This window comes from Vidua chalybeata, chromosome Z (genome assembly GCF_026979565.1).
Source record: "Vidua chalybeata isolate OUT-0048 chromosome Z, bVidCha1 merged haplotype, whole genome shotgun sequence".
NCBI classification, from domain to species: Eukaryota; Metazoa; Chordata; class Aves; order Passeriformes; family Viduidae; genus Vidua; species Vidua chalybeata.
Window position 1 is genome coordinate 72,821,961 of NC_071570.1, and position 21,641 is coordinate 72,843,601.

At 53.6% G+C, this 21,641-nt stretch overlaps 2 protein-coding genes across 18 annotated transcripts in view; one reads left to right on the top strand and one right to left on the bottom strand.

Moving 5' to 3' along the window:
* Positions 1-21,641, top strand: part of LOC128781674 (serine/threonine-protein kinase PAK 3-like) — a 170,276-nt gene that overhangs the window by 140,906 nt on the left and 7,729 nt on the right. For 16 of the 17 annotated variants that reach the window (XR_008428446.1, XR_008428447.1, XM_053931442.1 and 13 more), the window contains 8 exons: positions 11,060-11,191; positions 14,548-14,679; positions 16,292-16,423; positions 19,088-19,219; positions 19,498-19,830; positions 20,249-20,365; positions 20,739-20,901; positions 21,208-21,271. Coding sequence is in view for 15 of the 17 variants with exons in the window: in XM_053931442.1 (XP_053787417.1) it covers positions 11,060-11,191; positions 14,548-14,679; positions 16,292-16,423; positions 19,088-19,219; positions 19,498-19,830; positions 20,249-20,365; positions 20,739-20,901; positions 21,208-21,271 (1,205 nt within the window). In the remaining 2 variants the exon portion in view is untranslated. The remainder of the gene's footprint in view (positions 1-11,059; positions 11,192-14,547; positions 14,680-16,291; positions 16,424-19,087; positions 19,220-19,497; positions 19,831-20,248; positions 20,366-20,738; positions 20,902-21,207; positions 21,272-21,641) is intronic. The other variant, XM_053931443.1, reaches the window with a different exon arrangement.
* Positions 1,496-9,053, bottom strand: LOC128781684 (uncharacterized). The gene is made up of 2 exons (XM_053931480.1): positions 8,789-9,053; positions 1,496-3,097 (listed from the first exon to the last, which is right to left on the bottom strand). The coding sequence occupies exon 2, from the start codon at positions 2,985-2,987 to the stop codon at positions 1,806-1,808; it is 1,182 nt and encodes a 393-aa protein (XP_053787455.1). The 5' UTR covers positions 2,988-3,097; positions 8,789-9,053; the 3' UTR covers positions 1,496-1,805.

A 21,641-nucleotide genomic window follows, 5' to 3' on the forward strand; every position in this document is an offset into this window, starting at 1 on the left:
AGAGCACTGCCAGCACTTCCTGCGGGGAGTCCTAAATGTCCCTGTGACACCAAACTGAGGAGGACCATCTGGTACAGCTGTGCTGACATGTGCACACATGACACTGTCCCTCAGGTAAGAAAGGCACCAGACGTACTCTGTTGCTCCAGGGAGGCATCGTCGATCTCCTGTTGCTGAGCAGCAGCTGGGTCAGCGCGGGAGGTGAACCAAATGCCCCGGCTCCACTTCTCCGGCTGGGGAGCAAAGGCTCCTTGGGACGGCGCCGCTGCTGCTGCAGCAGGTTCAGTGACAGAGCCTGTGTAAATCTGAGACAAGAAACGAGTTTGTGTCAGGAAGGTGGCTGGCAGAGAGTGCCCAGAGATCCCTTTTCAAATGCAAGCCCTTAGGAAGCTGCTGTCAGCCACATGCAGAGCTCTTCAACTGGACTGGTTTGGATGTCCACTTGTGAAACCACACGGTCAAAACCAAAGGCTGGTTTTACTCGAGTTCATAGCCAGTTTCATGTTCTGAAGGATGACTGCAGCAACGACCACTCCACTTCCTCCCAAGGACTCCTTCCCCCCTTCTAGGCCTGCAGATGCCTTGCACTCCTCGTTCTAACATTCTTCCTCCTTCCGAGGAATTCTCTTTTCCTGCACCATCCTCGGGATGTGCTTATCTTCGGAAATACCCCTGTTCCTAAGAGACTTAGAATTTTATTCCGACCAAATATCAGGACATTTCCTAAGAAGATGTGGCTGTACAATTAGAACGACAATTTAAAATTGTGGGTGCTGTATTTGAAGTCAAAGGGGCAAGTTTGTGGTGGGGGAGCTGCGTGGGCCCAAAGGACCCAGGGGTGCCGGTCAAGAGCAGCTGAAGGTGGGCCAGCGCGTGGCCAGGGAGCCAAGAAGGCCAAGGGCGTCCTGGCCTGTGTCAGCAAGAGTGGGGCAGCAGGAGCAGGGCAGGGAGCGTTCCCCTGGGCTGGGCAGTGCTGCGGCCACAGCTGGGAGTGCTGTGCCCAGTTGTGGGCCCCTGTGAAGCAGAAAGTCCTTGAGGGGCTGGAGCGTGTGCAGAGGAGAACACGGGAGCTGGGGAAGGCTGTGGAGTGCAAGGCCAAGGAGGAGGTGCTGAGGGAGCTTTAGCCTGGACAACGGGAGGCTCGTCAGGGCCCTTCAGGCACACTTCCATAGATCCATAGAGGACAGCGCTCACCCCAAGGCCTGCTTCCCTGCCAAACATCCCCGCTCTGCATCCATGTGCTTTAGCCACCTGAGCAGGTGACACTTCCAATTTGTGGTTTCTTGGCTTGCTAGGAGGAGAAGCCCTGTAGTAAAAGTTCTGCTTCGGGGACTCCCTGGGTTCCCAGCCAGTCCGGGGAGTGATCCACGGCTGACCGGTCCGTAGGGAGGGGTAGGTGAGACCCGGATAACTCCACCAGACAAAGACGAGACGTCTCCTGAGCAGTAGGATCCGAGAGGTTTATTGTCAGGAGAAAGAAGGAGCGGGAGGAGAAGGCAAGGAACAGCAACGCTCTCGGAGGGTAACTGGCTCCGGGAGCCCAGAACAAAGGCGGGACCGAGAATATGAGGGCAGAGAGTTAGGAGTGGCTAGGGTACAAATCAACCAATGGGTAACGGGTAGAGGGGAGGAGACGGGATGGGGTGACATACAATGAGCCAATCGGGATACAGGAGAGGAGTGGCATTCCAACAGGGTCCAATGGGGTTAACAGAACAGAGGAACTTTCTAGAACCGGGGAGTGTGTTAACCTTTGACAGGCAGCTTCAACTGGGGAGGGGAGCAACAGGCGATTGACAATTTCTCTATACCGAGGCCACCTCCCAAGGGAGAGCGGGGACCCCTCCCACAACTCCCCCTTTTTGGTTTATTAAGAAAACATTTCCCGTTGTTCTAGATAACAATTTCTTAAAGATGGTTAAAGCAACAGAAATTAAGAAAATTATAATCAAAACCCAAACTAAACCTTTAACAATCGGAATGGCCCACCCAGGAACACCCCATTGGGAGAAGATCTTGTTCACAGCATCCACAGCCCCAGTTTCAGTCTTTAAGTCCTTTACCAACGCCTGGATCCGCTGGATGCTGGCTTGGATGGATGTGCTCCTCGATGACAAATTGAAACAGCACATCCCCTCAAAGTCCTCGCAACTGTGGCCATGGGCGAGCAGCAGAAAGTCGATGGCCGCTCTATTTTGTAAGGTGGCGTGCCTGGTGGTCTCTTCTTCCGCCAAGAGATCTGATAAGGCGGCAGAGGTAGCATTGGCCTGCTTACTCACCCAACACCCTAAGTGAGAAATCTCACCGAGAGCCTTTGCTGCCGCATACCACGGTAGAAAGATGGATGCGGCGACCCTCTTTCCTTTGCCCCAGTCATAAATTTCCGAGTCGCAATTTGGGTCGAATTCCCCATAGGATCTTTTTTGGCGTGCCGATTGACTTCCCCTTTTCCAATCAAGAATTTGTGTCTTGTTGGGGGTTAGGGTAGTAAGCCTGCCAAGGCTACAGGGACCCCCTTTGATCTTAGAGGGGATCCCCGCCCACACCCTGTCCCCACAGATCAAAAACACACCCCGAGGGAGCTCCTTAGGGTATGGGTAGGACTTGGACAGTACCGGGCTCGTATAGTTGCACCACTCATTAATATATTTTTTATCAGTTGGTGTGACCTCTTTGATGTTATGCTCTATTTTTCCTTGAGGGGCCTTAGTGTAAAACCTAATGCAAAAGTGAGCCCTCGTGGACCCCAGTAGGTCCAATTCCTGGGGTTCCTGTGGTGCCTGCGGTAGTGTCCTTATCCAACTCCCCCAGGAGTCCGCCGAGTTGGGTTTCATAGCTGTGAGTGGAAAATCGTTTTCCGACAGGGGGACTCCCACCAGGCATGTAGACAACGGGTTGTCTACACCTCCCAGGGCCATGCAGAGTTGTTCCTGCCCGATGGACTTTGCCAGCGTGACCCAGACGTTCTCTTTGGGCTGTGGTACCATCCAGCTTCCTGCCAGGTGGAGCCACACAATGGTGAAGAGTGCTGCTGCAGGAAGCCGGTCACTGCGGGGTGTTCTGGCTGCTGTGACTGCCGTTCTGGGTGGCCCAAAGTCTAATAAATAGATACATAAAGGAAATGAGGATAGTGACCCCTTTGAATCCCCATCCTCCCCCGTGTAAATCAAAATAGTAACAAAACAGGAAAACAAATTCGGGTCAGGTATGAGGGAAGAGGGGGTGAGGAAAGTGGTAGGACGGGAAAGGGTGAGGGATGGTAGGGGATGGGGTCAGAGGGTAAACAGTCCAAGCCGGCGGGAAGTGTCTGTTAGTTATTAGGGTCCTGACGGCGGGGCTGACTGGTCTGGTCTTCTTCCTCTTCCTTCGACTCCACGCGACGGTGGTTTCTGATGGAGCTGGCGTCTCGGGGGAGTGTTCCAGGGGTTGGCTTTCTGTAGGGATGTCCTCCCGGTACAGTTTGATGAATTTCCCGGGGATCCACCTGGGGCCCTGTTCTGTTGAAACACATCCATACCCTCTCCCCCACGTTATTAGAGGGTATGGACCTTTGATAACTTTGGACTCAGGGTCTTTCACAAGCACAGGTCTCTCCTTCAACTGCACCCTGGTGTTGTTATGGAAATGGCGCAGGATCGGGGGTTTGGCTCGCGGTCCGAACAGTTCATGAAATTGAGAACGTACAGGGCCTTGCACAACCTCTCTACAGGGCTCGTGGTGATGGCCAAATCGTTTTGTTCTAATAATTTCTTAATCTCCTGGTGTTTTCGTTCCACGATTGACTGCCCTGTAGGGTTGTGTGGAATTCCGGTAACATGGTCAATGCCCCATAGTTGCACAAATTCCATGAACTGTTTGGACACAAACCCTGGTTCGTTATCAGTTTTGATGGTTTTTGGGACACCCAGAGTGGAGAAAGCCATATACAGATGTTTGATAAGGTCTTTGGTTTTTTCCCCCGTATGTGTGGAAGCGAACACTGCCCCCGAGAACGTGTCCACCGACACGTGGATATATTTGAGCCGCCCAAAAGAAGGAAAGTGAGTGATATCTGTCTGCCGGATGTCCAATGCCCCCAGTCCCCGGGGGTTAACCCCCGTCGCTACTGATGGTAATGCGTGGGACTGGCAGTTGGGGCAGGTGGCTAAGATGGCTCGCGCCTGCTCCTTAGAGATCTTAAATTGGTGGCATAGCGCTGGAGCATTCTGATGGTAAAAGGCGTGGCTCATCTTAGCCTGCATATGAACATCTGGCAGGGCGGGTGCCAAAGCTGCTGGGTTCGCGGTGTTAGCTAACATGGCCAGAGTGTCTGCTCTCCGGTTGCCCTCGGTGATATCTCCCGGCAGGTCTGTGTGTGACCTAACATGCAAAATATGATAAGGTTGCTCTCGGTGGGAGATCAGCCAAATTAGTTCTGAGAGCAAGCTATAGAGCATTTTGTTTTGAATTTCTTTGAGCAGGGCATGTTCGGCCCGCTCTGCTATCCCGGCTACATATGCCGAATCAGTTACCAGATTGAAAGGTTGTTGGAATTTTTTGAAGGCTCTCACAACCGCTGCAAGTTCAGCGATTTGGGGGGAACCCTGAACTATTTGGACGTCAGATTCCCACTTCTGACTGTCCGGGTCCTTCCAAGTGATTACTGATTTGTGGGATCTTCCTGACCCATCAGTGAACACCGTGAGAGCGCCTTTTAGTGGTGTTTTGCTCTTGAAAATTTTTGGAGCCAGATATAAAGTGTCTTTAAATAATTTGTGCTTGGGATAGTGTATAAGAATTTGACCGGGGTAGCTGTCAAGTGATATTTGTAAGTATTCATTTGTTTGTAGAAGAAAGTCCAATTGGTCCAGATTTAGAGGTAGATAAATGCATGTTGGGTCACACCCTGTGAGGGTCCGGAGGCGCTGGCGGGCCTTAATAATCAGCTTTGACATTAACTCTGGAAAGGTGGTGACTGTCTTTGCGGGCTGGTGGGGGAGGAACAGCCACTCGATAACGAGGAGTGGGTCCCTCTGGCTGTCGTCCCACTGGAATAATAGGGCGTGTAAGTTTGGGGACTTACCCAGGACGGCACACTGGATTGGGAGGGACCGCATGACCCGATGCGCCTGGCGGGACTTGATAGCAGCTGCGACTCTCTCCAAGGCCTCACGGGCATCCGGTGTGAGATGGCGTGGGGATGCCAGGTCGCCGTCGCCTTTCAGCAGGTGGAAGAGTGGCGACAGCTCCTCTGTGGTGAGTCCCAGGAGAGGTCGGATCCAGGTGATGGTACCGCAAAGCTGCTGCAAATCCCGCAGGGTCCGTGGGTCGTCCTTGATGATAAGAGACTGGGGCGCGACGGTCGTTCCCGTGATCAAGAAGCCCAGGTATTTCCAGGGGGACGACAGCTGGATCTTGTCCTCCGCGATCTGAAAGCCCGCATCCTTAACAGCTTTGATTGTCTTGTCCAAGGCTGCTTGTAGGTAGGTGGTACTGGCAGCGCAAATTAAAATGTCATCCATATAATGTAAAATAATGGCTTCGGGAAAGAAGCGCCGAATTGGGGAAAGGACCTGTGCCACAAAGGTCTGGCAGAGCACCGGGGAATTTTTCATTCCCTGGGGCAGAGTGGTCCATTGGTATCGTTTGTATGGCTCGCCTCGGTTGATAGAGGGAACCGAGAATGCGAACCTGGGAGCATCTCCGGGGTATAACGGGATGTTGAAAAAGCAATCCTTGATATCAAGGATTGCGAGCTGCCAATCCCGGGGCAGCATAGAGGGAGAGGGAAGGCCCGGTTGCAAGGGGCCCATGTCCTCGATAACATCGTTAACCCTGCGTAGGTCTTGGAGCAGGCGCCACCTGTCCTTGCCGGGTTTTTTAATAACGAAGACAGGCGTGTTCCAGGGGCTGGTGGAAGGTATTAAATGCCCCAGGCGCACCTGCTCCTCTACTAGTTCATTGAGCGCCTTAAGCTTTTCTATTGGCAAGGGCCACTGGTCCACCCACACCGGTGTATCAGTTTTCCAATTAAGTGGTGGGGAGGTGCGCTCCGCAGTGGCCCAGACTAAAAATCCCACGCAGGGCTAGGGATGTCGAGACGGGCACCCCATTGGGACAAAACGTCCCTGCCTAATAATTTGATGTTGGATGTGACTACAAAAGGCCGAATTGTGGCAATCTGGCCCTCCGGCCCCTCTACACACACGAGGTGCTTACTGCGTCGGGAATTGACGGCTCCTCCCACGCCGGAGATTGTGCCACAAGGGGACACTAACTGCCAGTCGCACGGCCACTCTGCCTGAGGGACGATGGTAACGTCCGCACCGGTGTCTGCCATCAGGTCCATGGAGATGTTTTTCCCCTGAAAAATAAATGAGGTTTTAATAATGGGTCTCTGTTTAGTGACATTCTGTATTAAAAAGGCAGAAGGGTCCTGTTGAAATGGAAAGTCCGGTGAAAGGTCGTGGTCGTCTTCTTCTCGGTGGCTATGAAGAATGTAGCACAGGGCTAAAGGAGACCCTTTTGGCAGAGAGAACGGAGGGTGATGACAAACCACGGAGACATTGAGCTCCGCCCCCGGCTCGAAGTAGACAACCTCCGGGATGACAGTGAGGTCGTCCGGCGTGCTGATGGAGTCTCCTATGAACAGCACTGTGACAGGGTGGTCGCAGTATGGTGGCGGTAGGAATCCTACCGGGACACGGACCAAGTCCTCATCCGAAAACATGATGTGGATGGAACTCCGGAGGACTTGGCGGCGGGCGCTGTTCAGTTGTTTAGTCCGTCTGAGGAGCCGGAGCCCGTCCTCCTGGCTGCGGATGTCCGGAGAAACGTGCCGTTGGGGCAGTGGTTCTCCAGGAGCGATGGCAGCGCATGGCGCTGGGACGGGCCATTTGTTGTCGTAGCGCGGCCCCTCAGCGCGCTCCGCCTCCCGTTTCCCGGCCGATGATAACGGGGATTCCGGTAAGGTGGTCTCGGGGAGGGGTTGTAATGAGGGTAGGACCTCTCTAGCGGCCAGTGTGGGCAATTGGCTTGTATGTGGCCCAGCTGGCTGCAGCCGAAGCAACGCGTATTCATGAGGTCCACCATCGCCTCCCCCACACCTCTGCTCACCGCAAATGCCACAGTCTGTTCCATCGACGCGGCTTTCGTGCACGCCTCGACCATCTTGGCGATGGTCGGCTCCGGATCCTGGGGGAGAGCTCGCAGGATCTTCTTCGTCTCCGGGTTGGCGTTGGTCAAGGCCATCTTGCGCAGCAGTTCTTCTCGGGCCTCGACGTTCTTGATCTGCCGGTCTATAGCCTCCTTTAGCCTGTCTATAAACTTAATAAAAGTCTCATCAGGGTCCTGGAGGATGGATGTAAAGTTCTGGAGGGGGGTGGTTCCATCAGAGATTTTTAGTAGGGCCTCCTTCCCGGCTTCCCGGATGTCAGCTAGCAAGTTGTCGGGAAGGAGGATCTGATCTTCCGGTTTACTAAATTCCCCTTCCCCTGCCAGTGCCTCCAGGCCCTCGGCGCCATCTCCCAGCACCTCCTTAAGGTCATATTTTGTCAAAATAGGTTTTATTAACTTTTTCCAATGGATCTCCCACAGAAGAAATTCTGTGGGAGACAGCAGAGCCTTCGCTATATAGCGAAGGTCATGCTGTACTAGGGTATGTCCAGTGAAAGTAAGGTCCAGTACGTTTTTGAAAAAAGGGGAATTTCTCCCATAGTCTTTAGCTGCCTTCCTCAACTCCTTCACCTCCTCTTCCGAGGATGAGGCAGGACGGGCTAGGGCCCGAAGCCTCTCCCTTGCCGGTGGGTCCTGGTTATGGGAGACCCTGCAGGCCAAGATGACCTGCTTCCGGCAAGGCCTACTTCCGGTTCTGGTAGCGTGGGAACCGGAAGTGGCAGGAGAGGGGGCGTGGCCTGACCCACCCACTGGGGCGTGGACTTCTGGTAGGCCTGTCCCACCTACCAGGGGCCCGCCCAGGGGTGTGGCTAGGGAGGCAGGATGGGAGGGTCCTGACGTCACCGAAATCGACGCAGTTAGGGAGGTGGGACGCGACGCAGGGGCGGCAACCGACGAAGGGGGCGGAGATGGTAAAGTGGCAGGAACCGGAGGGGTTGAGGAGGAGGAGGCGCCATTTTGTGTTCCAGGGCGATCGGCCACGAGGCCGCCGCCATTTTGAGGTGGTGTTAAAACAGAACTGGAACTGGGAGTAAAACTGGGGTTGGGGACATGAGGATCGAGGGAATGGATAGGGCTCGTGCTGGGGTGGCCAGTCCCAGCACAAGAGAAGGACAGAGTGGAACGGGAGGCAGCAGGGAGACGGTAGCAGCCCTGTGCCTTATTTTGGCAGGATCTATCTCCCGTTCCACCCTTAGGGGAAATGGGGTTAGGAGCGAGGGGGGCGGAATAAGGGGTAGGAAAACTGGGGCCTGAACTTTCCCCTTTTTGTTTAACTAAATTAAAAATAACATCATAAATAGGAAAAAATCTCCCGACCCGAAAATTCCCAGAAACTTGTAGATCATAAATATAACGCCCAACTTTTCCCCAGAATGAAATGGAAAGGACGTCCTCAGTAGAGGCGTCTGGAAAACGATCAAAAATAAAATTAAAAAAAGATTTAAGGACCTGCTTATTAAAAGAAACATTCCCCAACTGAAGGGTAGCTTTAACTTGGAAATAAAAGTCTCGTCTTGCAGGGGAGAGGCGGTTACCTATCTCCTCCCTGCAGAAGAGAATCCCCACCAGAGCAAAGGAAAAAGGAAAAGAGAAGAGCCTGCGTCGGCTGCTCTCCTCGAGCAGCTGCACTCACCAAACCACGACGCGGCAAAAGGAAAAGCTGAGGTAGGGTGGTGGAGCTCTGCTGGTGTCGTGGAATCCGGGGCTTCCCTTGAAGCTGCAGGGTCGGATGTCCACGACTTGTCAGCAGGTCCAGGAGACAGGAGTCTTCTTAGAACAGAAGAACAGCTACTCCTGGGATTGGCGGCGAACGGCGCTTGTAGTCCCGCAGCGCAGGGTCACAGATCCTCACGCGGCAGGAGACGCTCGTCGGAGACTGGGGCAGCGATCACCGTGTTCGAGGCGCCAATTGTAGTAAAAGTTCTGCTCCGGGGACTCCCTGGGTTCCCAGCCAGTCCGGGGAGTGATCCACGGCTGACCGGTCCGCAGGGAGGGGTAGGTGAAACCCGGATAACTCCACCACACAAAGATGAGACGTCTCCCGAGCAGTAGGATCCGAGAGGTTTATTGTCAGGAGAAAGAAGGAGCGGGAGGAGAAGGCAAGGAACAGCAACACTCTCGGAGGGTAACTGGCTCCGGGAGCCCAGAACAAAGGTGGGACCGAGAACATAAGGGCAGAGAGTTAGGAGTGGCTAGGGTACAAATCAACCAATGGGTAACGGGTAGAGGGGAGGAGACGGGATGGGGTGACATACAATGAGCCAATCGGGATACAGGAGAGGAGTGGCATTCCAACAGGGTCCAATGGGGTTAACAGAACAGAGGAACTTTCTAGAACCAGGGAGTGTGTTAACCTTTGAAAGGCAGCTTCAACTGGGGAGGGGAGCAACAGGCGATTGACAATTTCTCTATACCGAGGCCGCCTCCCATGGGAGAGCGGAGACCCCTCCCACAAAGCCCTGCTCATTTTCTCTCTTTCCAGCAAGCAAAGATGCTTCTGCACAAGCTTGGCTCAGTGAAGCTCTGTCTCTGGGCTTCTGCAGGGCCGTGGCCAAGGGCGCAGGTGCTCGTGCTGGAGGTCACAGGGCTTTCTTTGGTTGTTTGCCCTTTGTGCAAAGGTGTGTTTGGCTTGTGGAAGTGTTCTGCAGTTTTCTGCAGCAGTTCTTCACTTGTACAGTCTCTTTTGGCTTTTGATAAGCGGCAAGGAGATGATTGCGTTGTCCATGAAGCTGGGGCAGGCCATTCTTGTGGGGTGAGGCCAAAGAAAGCAAGTGCCTCGTAGGGAAGGCTTCTTGCCAGGCAAAAAGCAGAAGGGGCGAGTTTCTGTGGATGCGTTTTGGGATGAAGCCTGCAGCTTTGGAAATGGCATGAGTGCCTCGGGTGGGGGTGAAGCTGCAAGTCCTTGACTGCTGTCTTGTGTTGCTGAGAAGAGGAAGGACATCTTGGAATTGTGGGTGCTGTATTTGAAGTCAAAGGGGCAAGTTTGTGGTGGGGGAGCTGCGTGGGCCCAAAGGACCCAGGGGTGCCGGTCAAGAGCAGCTGAAGGTGGGCCAGCGCGTGGCCAGGGAGCCAAGAAGGCCAAGGGCGTCCTGGCCTGTGTCAGCAAGAGTGGGGCAGCAGGAGCAGGGCAGGGAGCGTCCCCCTGGGCTGGGCCGCGCTGCGGCCACAGCTGGGAGTGCTGTGCCCAGTTGTGGGCCCCTGTGAAGCAGAAAGTCCTTGAGGGGCTGGAGCGTGTGCAGAGGAGGACACGGGAGCTGGGGAAGGCTGTGGAGTGCAAGGCCAAGGAGGAGGTGCTGAGGGAGCTTTAGCCTGGACAACGGGAGGCTCGTCAGGGCCCTTCAGGCACACTTCCATAGATCCATAGAGGACAGCGCTCACCCCAAGGCCTGCTTCCCTGCCAAACCTCCCCGCTCTGCATCCAAGTGCTTTAGCCATCTGAGGAGGTGACGCTTCCAATTTGTGGTTTCTTGGCTTGCTAGGAGGAGAAGCCCTGCTGATTTTCTCTCTTCCCAGCAAGCAAAGATGCTTCTGCACAAGCTTTCCTGCCCTTTTCCTGCACCGAATGGGATTCTGATCCACTTTTACTTTTCCATGTCTGCCGCAGCACTAGCAAAGGCCTTGCTGGCTATTTCCTACTTTTCCATTTCACAGCTTTCAAGAGCTAAAAGCTCCCTTGTGCAGAGGCACTGTGCCTTGCAGATAGCAGCCATGGAGGACTATCAAATTCCTAGGCAAAGAGAGTTCTCTTGATTTAGCCCATTTTAATCTGGCCGGAGTGACTTAGAATGCCATTGCTAAGAATGCTGATGATTTCTCCTTCAAAGAGGTGGTTGTAGATGCGAGGAGAAAGGAGGTTCTAAACGGTAGGTAACGGCCTGTCCCTCATGTTTCTCTCTTGCCACAGATGACAGAAGCAGCAGCAGTCTCTGCCCTGGCTCCCTCTGCTCCTGGAGAAGAAGCCAAAGAGGAGCAAAATGCGCAAGATGACCACGAGCCTGCAGCTGTGGTCACAGCAGAACCTGATGGTTCCAAGAGAGTAAGTGCCAGTTGTAGGTGGTGCTGTCTTTAGTGCAAGGCAGAGCTGCAAGTTTCTGAGCAGCCAGCACTTGCTGTTGCTGGCTGAGGATGCTGAGTGCTGGAATCCCGCAGGACGCGGCCATTTCCTGCAGGCAGGGACAGCTAGAAATTGGCCTTTGGCCTGTCACCTTGAGGCACCCAAGAGCTGGGGGCTGCGGCTCAGCTTCTGCCTGCTTGGCTCAGTGAAGCTCTGTCTCTGGGCTTCTGCAGGGCCGTGGCCAAGGGCGCAGGTGCTCGTGCTGGAGGTCACAGGGCTTTCTTTAGTTGTTTTCCCTTTGTGCAAAGGTGTGTTTGGCTTGTGGAAGTGTTCTGCAGTTTTCTGCAGCAGTTCTGCACTTGTACAGTCTCTTTTGGCTTTTGATAAGCGGCAAGGAGATGATTGCGTTGTCCATGAAGCTGGGCTAGGCCATTCTTGTGGGGTGAGGCCAAAGGAAGCAAGTGCCTCGTAGGGAAGGCTTCTTGTCAGGCAAAAAGCAGAAGGGGCAAGTTGCTGTGGATGCGTTTTGGGATGAAGCCTGCAGCTTTGGAAATGGCATGAGTGCCTCGGGTGGGGGTGAAGCTGCAAGTCCTTGACTGCTGTCTTGTGTTGCTGAGAAGAGGAAAGACATCTTGGAATTGTGGCTGCTGTCTTTGAAGTCAAAGGGGCAAGTTTGTGGTGGGGGAGCTGCGTGGGCCCAAAGGACCCAGGGGTGCCGGTCAAGAGCAGCTGAAGGTGGGCCAGCACGTGGTCAGGGAGCCAAGAAGGCCAAGGGCGTCCTGGCCTGTGTCAGCAAGAGTGGGGCAGCAGGAGCAGGGCAGGGAGCGTCCCCCTGGGCTGGGCCGCGCTGCGGCCACAGCTGGGAGTGCTGTGCCCAGTTGTGGGCCCCTGTGAAGCAGAAAGTCCTTGAGGGGCTGGAGCGTGTGCAGAGGAGGACACGGGAGCTGGGGAAGGCTGTGGAGTGCAAGGCCAAGGAGGAGGTGCTGAGGGAGCTTTAGCCTGGACAACGGGAGGCTCGTCAGGGCCCTTCAGGCACACTTCCATAGATCCATAGAGGACAGCGCTCACCCCAAGGCCTGCTTCCCTGCCAAACCTCCCCGCTCTGCATCCAAGTGCTTTAGCCATCTGAGGAGGTGACGCTTCCAATTTGTGGTTTCTTGGCTTGCTAGGAGGAGAAGCCCTGCTGATTTTCTCTCTTCCCAGCAAGCAAAGATGCTTCTGCACAAGCTTTCCTGCCCTTTTCCTGCACCGAATGGGATTCTGATCCACTGTTAGTTTTCCATGTCTGCCGCAGCACTAGCAAAGGCCTTGCTGGCTATTTCCTACTTTTCCATTTCACAGCTTTCAAGAGCTAAAAGCTCCCTTGTGCAGAGGCACTGTGCCTTGCAGATAGCAGCCATGGAGGAATATCAAATTCCTAGGCAAACAGAGTTCTCTTGAATTAGCCCATTTTAATCTGGCCGGAGTGACTTAGAATGCCATTGCTAAGAATGCTGATGATTTCTCCTTCAAAGAGGTGGTTGTAGATGCGAGGAGAAAGGAGGTTCTAAACGATAGGTAACGGCCTGTCCCTCATGTTTCTCTCTTGCCACAGATGACAGAAGCAGCAGCAGTCTCTGCCCCGGCTCCCTCTGCTCCTGGAGAAGAAGCCAAAGAGGAGCAAAAGGAGCAAGAGGACCACAAGCCTGCAGCTGTGGTCACAGCAGAGCCTGATGGTTCCAAGAGAGTAAGTGCCAGTTGTGGGTGGTGCTGTCTTTAGTGCAAGGCAGAGCTGCAAGTTTCTGAGCAGCCAGCACTTGCTGTTGCTGGCTGAGGATGCTGAGTGCTGGAATCCCGCAGGACGCGGCCATTTCCTGCAGGCAGGGACAGCTAGAAATTGGCCTTTGGCCTGTCACCTTGAGGCACCCAAGAGCTGGGGGCTGCGGCTCAGCTTCTGCCTGCTTGGCTCAGTGAAGCTCTGTCTCTGGGCTTCTGCAGGGCCGTGGCCAAGGGCGCAGGTGCTCGTGCTGGAGGTCACAGGGCTTTCTTTAGTTGTTTTCCCTTTATGCAAAGGTGTGTTTGGCTTGTGGAAGTGTTCTGCAGTTTTCTGCAGCAGTTCTTCACTTGTACAGTCTCTTTTGGCTTTTGATAAGCGGCAAGGAGATGATTGCGTTGTCCATGAAGCTGGGCTAGGCCATTCTTGTGGGGTGAGGCCAAAGGAAGCAAGTGCCTCGTAGGGAAGGCTTCTTGTCAGGCAAAAAGCAGAAGGGGCAAGTTGCTGTGGATGCGTTTTGGGATGAAGCCTGCAGCTTTGGAAATGGCATGAGTGCCTCGGGTGGGGGTGAAGCTGCAAGTCCTTGACTGCTGTCTTGTGTTGCTGAGAAGAGGAAGGACATCTTGGAATTGTGGCTGCTGTATTTGAAGTCAAAGGGGCAAGTTTGTGGTGGGGGAGCTGCGTGGGCCCAAAGGACCCAGGGGTGCCGGTCAAGAGCAGCTGAAGGTGGGCCAGCGCGTGGCCAGGGAGCCAAGAAGGCCAAGGGCGTCCTGGCCTGTGTCAGCAAGAGTGGGGCAGCAGGAGCAGGGCAGGGAGCGTCCCCCTGGGCTGGGCAGCGCTGCGGCCACAGCTGGGAGTGCTGTGCCCAGTTGTGGGCCCCTGTGAAGCAGAAAGTCCTTGAGGGGCTGGAGCGTGTGCAGAGGAGGACACGGGAGCTGGGGAAGGCTGTGGAGCACAAGGCCAAGGAGGAGGTGCTGAGGGAGCTTTAGCCTGGACAACGGGAGGCTCGTCAGGGCCCTTCAGGCACACTTCCATAGATCCATAGAGGACAGCGCTCACCCCAAGGCCTGCTTCCCTGCCAAACCTCCCCGCTCTGCATCCAAGTGCTTCAGCCATCTGAGGAGGTGACGCTTCCAATTTGTGGTTTCTTGGCTTGCTAGGAGGAGAAGCCCTGCTGATTTGCTCTCTTTCCAGCAAGCAAAGATGCTTCTGCACAAGCTTTCCTGCCCTTTTCCTGCACCGAATGGGATTCTGATCCACTTTTAGTTTTCCATGTCTGCCGCAGCACTAGCAAAGGCCTTGTTGGCTATTTCCTACTTTTCCATTTCACAGCTTTCAAGAGCTAAAAGCTCCCTTGTGCAGAGGCACTGTGCCTTGCAGATAGCAGCCATGGAGGACTATCAAATTCCTAGGCAAACAGAGTTCTGTTGAATTAGCCCATTTTAATCTGGCCGGAGTGACTTAGAATGCCATTGCTAAGAATGCTGATGATTTCTCCTTCAAAGAGGTGGTTGTAGATGCGAGGAGAAAGGAGGTTCTAAACGATAGGTAACGGCCTGTCCCTCATGTTTCTCTCTTGTCACAGATAACAGAAGCAGCAGCAGTCTCTGCCCTGGCTCCCTCTGCTCCTGGAGAAGAAGCCAAAGAGGAGCAAAATGCGCAAGATGACCACAAGCCTGCGGCTGTGATCACAGCAGAGCCTGATGGCTCCAAGAGAGTAAGTGCCAGTTGTGGGTGGTGCTGTCTTTAGTGCAAGGCAGAGCTGCAAGTTTCTGAGCAGCCAGCACTTGCTGTTGCTGGCTGAGGATGCTGAGTGCTGGAATCCCGCAGGACGCGGCCATTTCCTGCAGGCAGGGACAGCTAGAAATTGGCCTTTGGCCTGTCACCTTGAGGCACCCAAGAGCTGGGGGCTGCGGCTCAGCTTCTGCCTGCTTGGCTCAGTGAAGCTCTGTCTCTGGGCTTCTGCAGGGCCGTGGCCAAGGGCGCAGGTGCTCGTGCTGGAGGTCACAGGGCTTTCTTTAGTTGTTTTCCCTTTGTGCAAAGGTGTGTTTGGCTTGTGGAAGTGTTCTGCAGTTTTCTGCAGCAGTTCTGCACTTGTACAGTCTCTTTTGGCTTTTGATAAGCGGCAAGGAGATGATTGCGTTGTCCATGAAGCTGGGCTAGGCCATTCTTGTGGGGTGAGGCCAAAGGAAGCAAGTGCCTCGTAGGGAAGGCTTCTTGTCAGGCAAAAAGCAGAAGGGGCAAGTTGCTGTGGATGCGTTTTGGGATGAAGCCTGCAGCTTTGGAAATGGCATGAGTGCCTCGGGTGGGGGTGAAGCTGCAAGTCCTTGACTGCTGTCTTGTGTTGCTGAGAAGAGGAAGGACATCTTGGAATTGTGGCTGCTGTATTTAAAGTCAAAGGGGCAAGTTTGTGGTGGGGGAGCTGCGTGGGCCCAAAGGACCCAGGGGTGCCGGTCAAGAGCAGCTGAAGGTGGGCCAGCACGTGGTCAGGGAGCCAAGAAGGCCAAGGGCGTCCTGGCCTGTGTCAGCAAGAGTGGGGCAGCAGGAGCAGGGCAGGGAGCGTCCCCCTGGGCTGGGCAGCGCTGCGGCCACAGCTGGGAGTGCTGTGCCCAGTTGTGGGCCCCTGTGAAGCAGAAAGTCCTTGAGGGGCTGGAGCGTGTGCAGAGGAGGACACGGGAGCTGGGGAAGGCTGTGGAGCGCAAGGCCAAGGAGGAGGTGCTGAGGGAGCTTTAGCCTGGACAACGGGAGGCTCGTCAGGGCCCTTCAGGCACACTTCCATAGATCCATAGAGGACAGCGCTCACCCCAAGGCCTGCTTCCCTGCCAAACCTCCCCGCTCTGCATCCAAGTGCTTCAGCCATCTGAGGAGGTGACGCTTCCAATTTGTGGTTTCTTGGCTTGCTAGGAGGAGAAGCCCTGCTGATTTGCTCTCTTCCCAGCAAGCAAAGATGCTTCTGCACAAGCTTTCCTGCCCTTTTCCTGCACCGAATGGGATTCTGATCCACTGTTAGTTTTCCATGTCTGCCGCAGCACTAGCAAAGGCCTTGTTGGCTATTTCCTACTTTTCCATTTCACAGCTTTCAAGAGCTAAAAGCTCCCTTGTGCAGAGGCACTGTGCCTTGCAGATAGCAGCCATGGAGGACTATCAAATTCCTAGGCAAACAGAGTTCTGTTGAATTAGCCCATTTTAATCTGGCCGGAGTGACTTAGAATGCCATTGCTAAGAATGCTGATGATTTCTCCTTCAAAGAGGTGGTTGTAGATGCGAGGAGAAAGGAGGTTCTAAAGGATAGGTAACGGCCTGTCCCTCATGTTTCTCTCTTGTCACAGATAACAGAAACAGCAGCAGTCTCTGCCCTGGCTCCCTCTGCTCCTGGAGAAGAAGCCAAAGAGGAGCAAAATGCGCAAGATGACCACAAGCCTGCAGCTGTGGTCACAGAAGAGCCTGATGGCTCCAAGAGAGTAAGTGCCAGTTGTGGGTGGTGCTGTCTTTAGTGCAAGGCAGAGCTGCAAGTTTCTGAGCAGCCAGCACTTGCTGTTGCTGGCTGAGGATGCTGAGTGCTGGAATCCCGCAGGACGCGGCCATTTCCTGCAGGCAGGGACAGCTAGAAATTGGCCTTTGGCCTGTCACCTTGAGGCACCCAAGAGCTGGGGGCTGCGGCTCAGCTTCTGCCTGCTTGGCTCAGTGAAGCTCTGTCTCTGGGCTTCTGCAGGGCCGTGGCCAAGGGCGCAGGTGCTCGTGCTGGAGGTCACAGGGCTTTCTTTAGTTGTTTTCCCTTTGTGCAAAGGTGTGTTTGGCTTGTGGAAGTGTTCTGCAGTTTTCTGCAGCAGTTCTTCACTTGTACAGTCTCTTTTGGCTTTTGATAAGCGGCAAGGAGATGATTGCGTTGTCCATGAAGCTGGGCTAGGCCATTCTTGTGGGGTGAGGCCAAAGGAAGCAAGTGCCTCGTAGGGAAGGCTTCTTGTCAGGCAAAAAGCAGAAGGGGCAAGTTGCTGTGGATGCGTTTTGGGATGAAGCCTGCAGCTTTGGAAATGGCATGAGTGCCTCGGGTGGGGGTGAAGCTGCAAGTCCTTGACTGCTGTCTTGTGTTGCTGAGAAGAGGAAGGACATCTTGGAATTGTGGCTGCTGTATTTGAAGTCAAAGGGGCAAGTTTGTGGTGGGGGAGCTGCGTGGGCCCAAAGGACCCAGGGGTGCCGGTCAAGAGCAGCTGAAGGTGGGCCAGCACGTGGTCAGGGAGCCAAGAAGGCCAAGGGCGTCCTGGCCTGTGTCAGCAAGAGTGGGGCAGCAGGAGCAGGGCAGGGAGCGTCCCCCTGGGCTGGGCAGCGCTGCGGCCACAGCTGGGAGTGCTGTGCCCAGTTGTGGGCCCCTGTGAAGCAGAAAGTCCTTGAGGGGCTGGAGCGTGTGCAGAGGAGGACACGGGAGCTGGGGAAGGCTGTGGAGCGCAAGGCCAAGGAGGAGGTGCTGAGGGAGCTTTAGCCTGGACAACGGGAGGCTCGTCAGTGACCTCCAGGCGGAGTTCCATAAATCCCTGCAAGATAGTGCTCACTACAAATGGTATTTCTTCTACAAATATCATCTCACTGCATCCAAGTGTTTTTGACACTTCATTTGGTGACTCTTTCATGTTGTGGTTTCTTCCTTTGTTAGGTGGAGAAGTCCTGTTCAGTTTCTCATTTCTCAGCAAGGCAAGGGTATTATCCTCAAACTTTCCTGTCCGACACTTCATTTCGTGACTCTTTCATGTTGTGGTTTCTTCCTTTGTTAGGAGGAGAAGTCCTGTTCAGTTTCTCATTTCTCAGCAAGGCAAGGGTATTATCCTCAAACTTTCCTGCCCTTTTCCAGCTCTTGTCGAGATTCTGCTAGCTTTTTCTTTTGTAAGGTGACATTTCTGGAGGATGCAGTATTTTTGCATGAGATCACATTGTTTGGGACAGTGGGCTTGGTGCAGAAGGAGCTGTTCTGGTGCCAGGCCAGTCAACAGGGCCTTGCACTTCGCATTCATATTGACAGTACCTCTGCCTTTTTGCAGCCCAGGGAATCAGTAAACGTGGTGTTTGGGAATTGAGCAGGAAATCAATGCTCTTGCATTCCAGCTGGTCCTCAGAGATCAGAGGAGCTGGAAGGGTCTGGGCTTTATTTCTGATTACAGCCCCTTTAGCACTCTCAGTGTTGTCAAGTCCAAGAGAAGCACTTGGCCGAGCACAGATGCTGCAAGAGTGCCATTCCCAGTGCAATGCTCTGGATCTGATTGCATTCCATAAGGACCTAAATGCTCCAGATTCCCCGGGAGTGTGGTTTATTGAAGCAACAGGAGAGCAATCTCAGGATTGCTGCTGATCAGGGCAATGGCTACCAAGTGTGTGTAGCAACAGAAACGATAGTAAAGAGAGATTATAAGAGTGAGTTCTACCTTTCTCTCTCTCTCTCTCTCTCTCTCTCTCTCTCTATCTATCTGTCATTTGCATAATTGAATCTTCTTGGCTCTGGTCTAAAGCAGTTGGAGGTGCAAAGTTCACTTAAAGCATCCCTTTCCGGAGAGGATTAGAGACACGTTCTGTTGACCGATTCTGAGCAGGCAGAGCTGTTTCCCCCTCCAGATATGGTGGTTTTTTCCCCTCAGAGCTGTTTTCCTCCTCCAGCCTCTTCGTCCTGAGGCCCCCAGTTAATTCTTTAATTTTCTGCCTGTCCCAGAGAGGTGGAAGAATTCCATGTTTTAGGTGGTGAAGAGAACATGAACTCCAGAAGTGTCTCTCATAAAGGGTGAGCTCACCCAGGAAGCCACCTGCAGAGGCAGGATGGAGCTGTGGGACTGGGCTGGGTGTCAGTCACTACTGAAAGACAAACAGGACATGGCAGGAGCAGAGGGAGGCCCTCACCAGACCCCTGAGAAATGCCACACCTTCCCTGTCAGCTGCCTGAGAGGCTGTTGGAGCTTCAGCCCCCGATGGCCCCTGATTGTAGTGCCAGGGTCACTTTGGAATCTGTGCCTCCCCACAGGCAGAGAATGACCCAGGAGAGCAGCAGCACAGTGCTCTGGGAATGTGTGAGCCCATCAGCCCGTGAGTCTTGGCCCACAAATGTCGTATGGAAAGTTGAAACCCATCTTCTCTTGCTTTCTATGCAGATCCTTCCAGAGAAAGAGCAGGAGCAGATTGCATTATCAGAGATGCCATGCCAGACTCAGGGAGAGCTGAGAGCCCGAGAGCAGGAAGAGCAGCTCAGGCAGCAGGTGGAAGAGCCACAGGAGAATGGCCAGGTAAGCCAGACTCGCCAGGTGTCAGAGGGAAAGGGCAGGAAGAGGGGCATAAAACAGAGCTCTTGGGACTGAGGAGGCCAGGAGTCCCAGCGGCACTGAAAGCACAGAGCCTTGGAATCTGCAGAGATCAGCACTGGGACAAGAGGGTTCCATTGGAAGCAGGTGTGGGTAGGGAAGCAGAAAGAAGTGGCTGAATAAATGTGATTTTGAGGCTGCAAGAGGAAAAAGCTGAGCCTTATGGCAGCTCCCAGTCACTTGCTCTGCATTTGTGTGTACAGAACATCAAGGCAGAGCCACAAGCAGAGCTGCCCGAAGCTCAGAGTGCCATCACAGAAGTGAAGAAGAACCAGGAAGACACGAGAAGAATTCAAGAGGAGATGAATGTCCATCAGCAGAGGGGCGATCAACAAAACCAGGTGAGTGAAAGAGTGGCAGCCACTCCACTCATGAAAGATCCTCTCTCTTGTATTTTACAGAACTTGAAGGAACAGCTGGACACAGACTTTCAGAAAGCTCACGCTAAGATCATGGCAAGGGAGAAGAGGCAGGAGGAAGAAATTAAAATCATCAGAGAAAAACTTAATCCCCTCCCTCAGGCTCTACAAAAGCAAGTGAGTGAAAGAGGGATAGCCACTGCAGTCACCAAACTGGTGGTTTCTGCCCTTCTGGCCTTCCCAGTGCAGAGCAGCAGGGAGCAGGGTGATGCCTCTGAGTGCCATCCTGCTCTAGTGTGTATCACAGTCACTCAGAAGGACATTTCCTGGTGTGCTGAATCTCAACTGCTGCCCTGGACAGTGGGACTTGTCCTTTGGCCTTTTGGCCAGCAGTCATCCAAATCGATTCCTGCTGGCCTGTTCCTGCTCTCCTTGTTTCTTGAGGTGTTTTTACAGGGGAATATGGTGACCCAGATGGAGGATTGAAACAAGCTGTCTGTATCCCTTGTAAATCTGTTCTTTCCTCACAGTCAGTGACTCTTGACTGACAGGGACAAGCTGTAGTCTCTGACTGCTTTGTTCTGTTTGACTCGAGGTGCAAGTGTTGACATCTCACCGGGCAGCCGGCAAAGACTTCCGGCAAATGAGTGGCACTGAAGAGCCCCGAGGCTGGCGTGAGGCACAGGAACTGTCCCCACCAAAGGTGCTACAGGTTTAGCATGACCTGAAGATGGTGCAGGAAAAGAGGACACAGTGGGGGGAGGACGAGCACTTGAACAAGGAGCTGCAAGTGTGTCTGAAGCCCTTGGAGGGGGAAAGGAATCCTTGAGAGGAAGTAGAATGGTCATTGTGGCAGTGATCCTTCAGAAAATCCATGAAAATGGACCATGAATCTAGCCATCCACTGGAGTAGAACTAGCCTTTGGTTTTGACCCATCCAGTCTGAGAAGTGGACATCAGAAAAAACCCACTTAAGAGCCCTGCATGTTGCTGACAGCACCTTCCTAAGGGCTGGCATTTGAAATGGAATCTCAGGCTAATCTCTGCCAGCCACCTTTCTGACATAAACTCATTTCTTGTCCCAGATCTACAAGGGCTTTGTCACCAAACCTGCTGCAGCAGCATGGTCTAAAGGAGCCTTTGCTCCCCAACCTGAGAAGTGGAGCCGGGGCGGTTTGTTCATCTCCAGTGCTGGCCCAGCTGCTGCTCAGCAACAGGAGATCAAGGATGACTCCCTGGAGCTACTGAGTACGTCTGCTGTATTTCTTGTCTGAGGCACAGTCTATTGTGTGCAGGTGTCAGCATAGCTGTACCAAATGTTTTTCCTGAGTTTGGTGTCCCAGGGACATTTAGAGACATTTCCCCACAGGAACTGCTGTAGAAAATCAGTCTCTGTGCTGGCCACCTGTGCTGCAGAGCTGTCTGCCTGGTTGTTGTTGTTACCCAGCCGAACACAAGGGGTTCAAAGCTTCAGGCTCTGGGTCTGTCTTTTGAATCTCCTGGAAGCTGGGATCTCTGCTTTAAAGTGAGCATCTTGCATTTTGTTTCCCTCAGGGAAAATAGTGAACATGGAAAATCCCGTGATGAAATACACAGAACTGGAATATATTGGCAGAGGGTGAGTCCAACCACAGTTACTTCTACATAACCATGGGCCAGGCGTTTTTCTGGTGGAATATCTATGCAGTGTGAAGTCAGGCCAGCTGCAAACAGACATCTCTCCCCATGTTCAGACACTGGGGATAGATTGTCCCATCTCTCAGTGCTGCTCCGAATTCGTGAGTGTGCCCAGAAGGCATTGGCAGAGACACCTCCATGCTGCCAAGTTCTTGCCTGCAGCAAGGAACAGGACCTGGAAAATCTCCTTGTCTCTCAAGTGTGGGACAGTTCTGTGTTAATTTCCTGAGCATTTTTGTATATCTCCAAATCATACAGCCACACTAATAAAAGGGGAAGAAACTTGCTTGCCTGAAAGAGCAAGATACTCC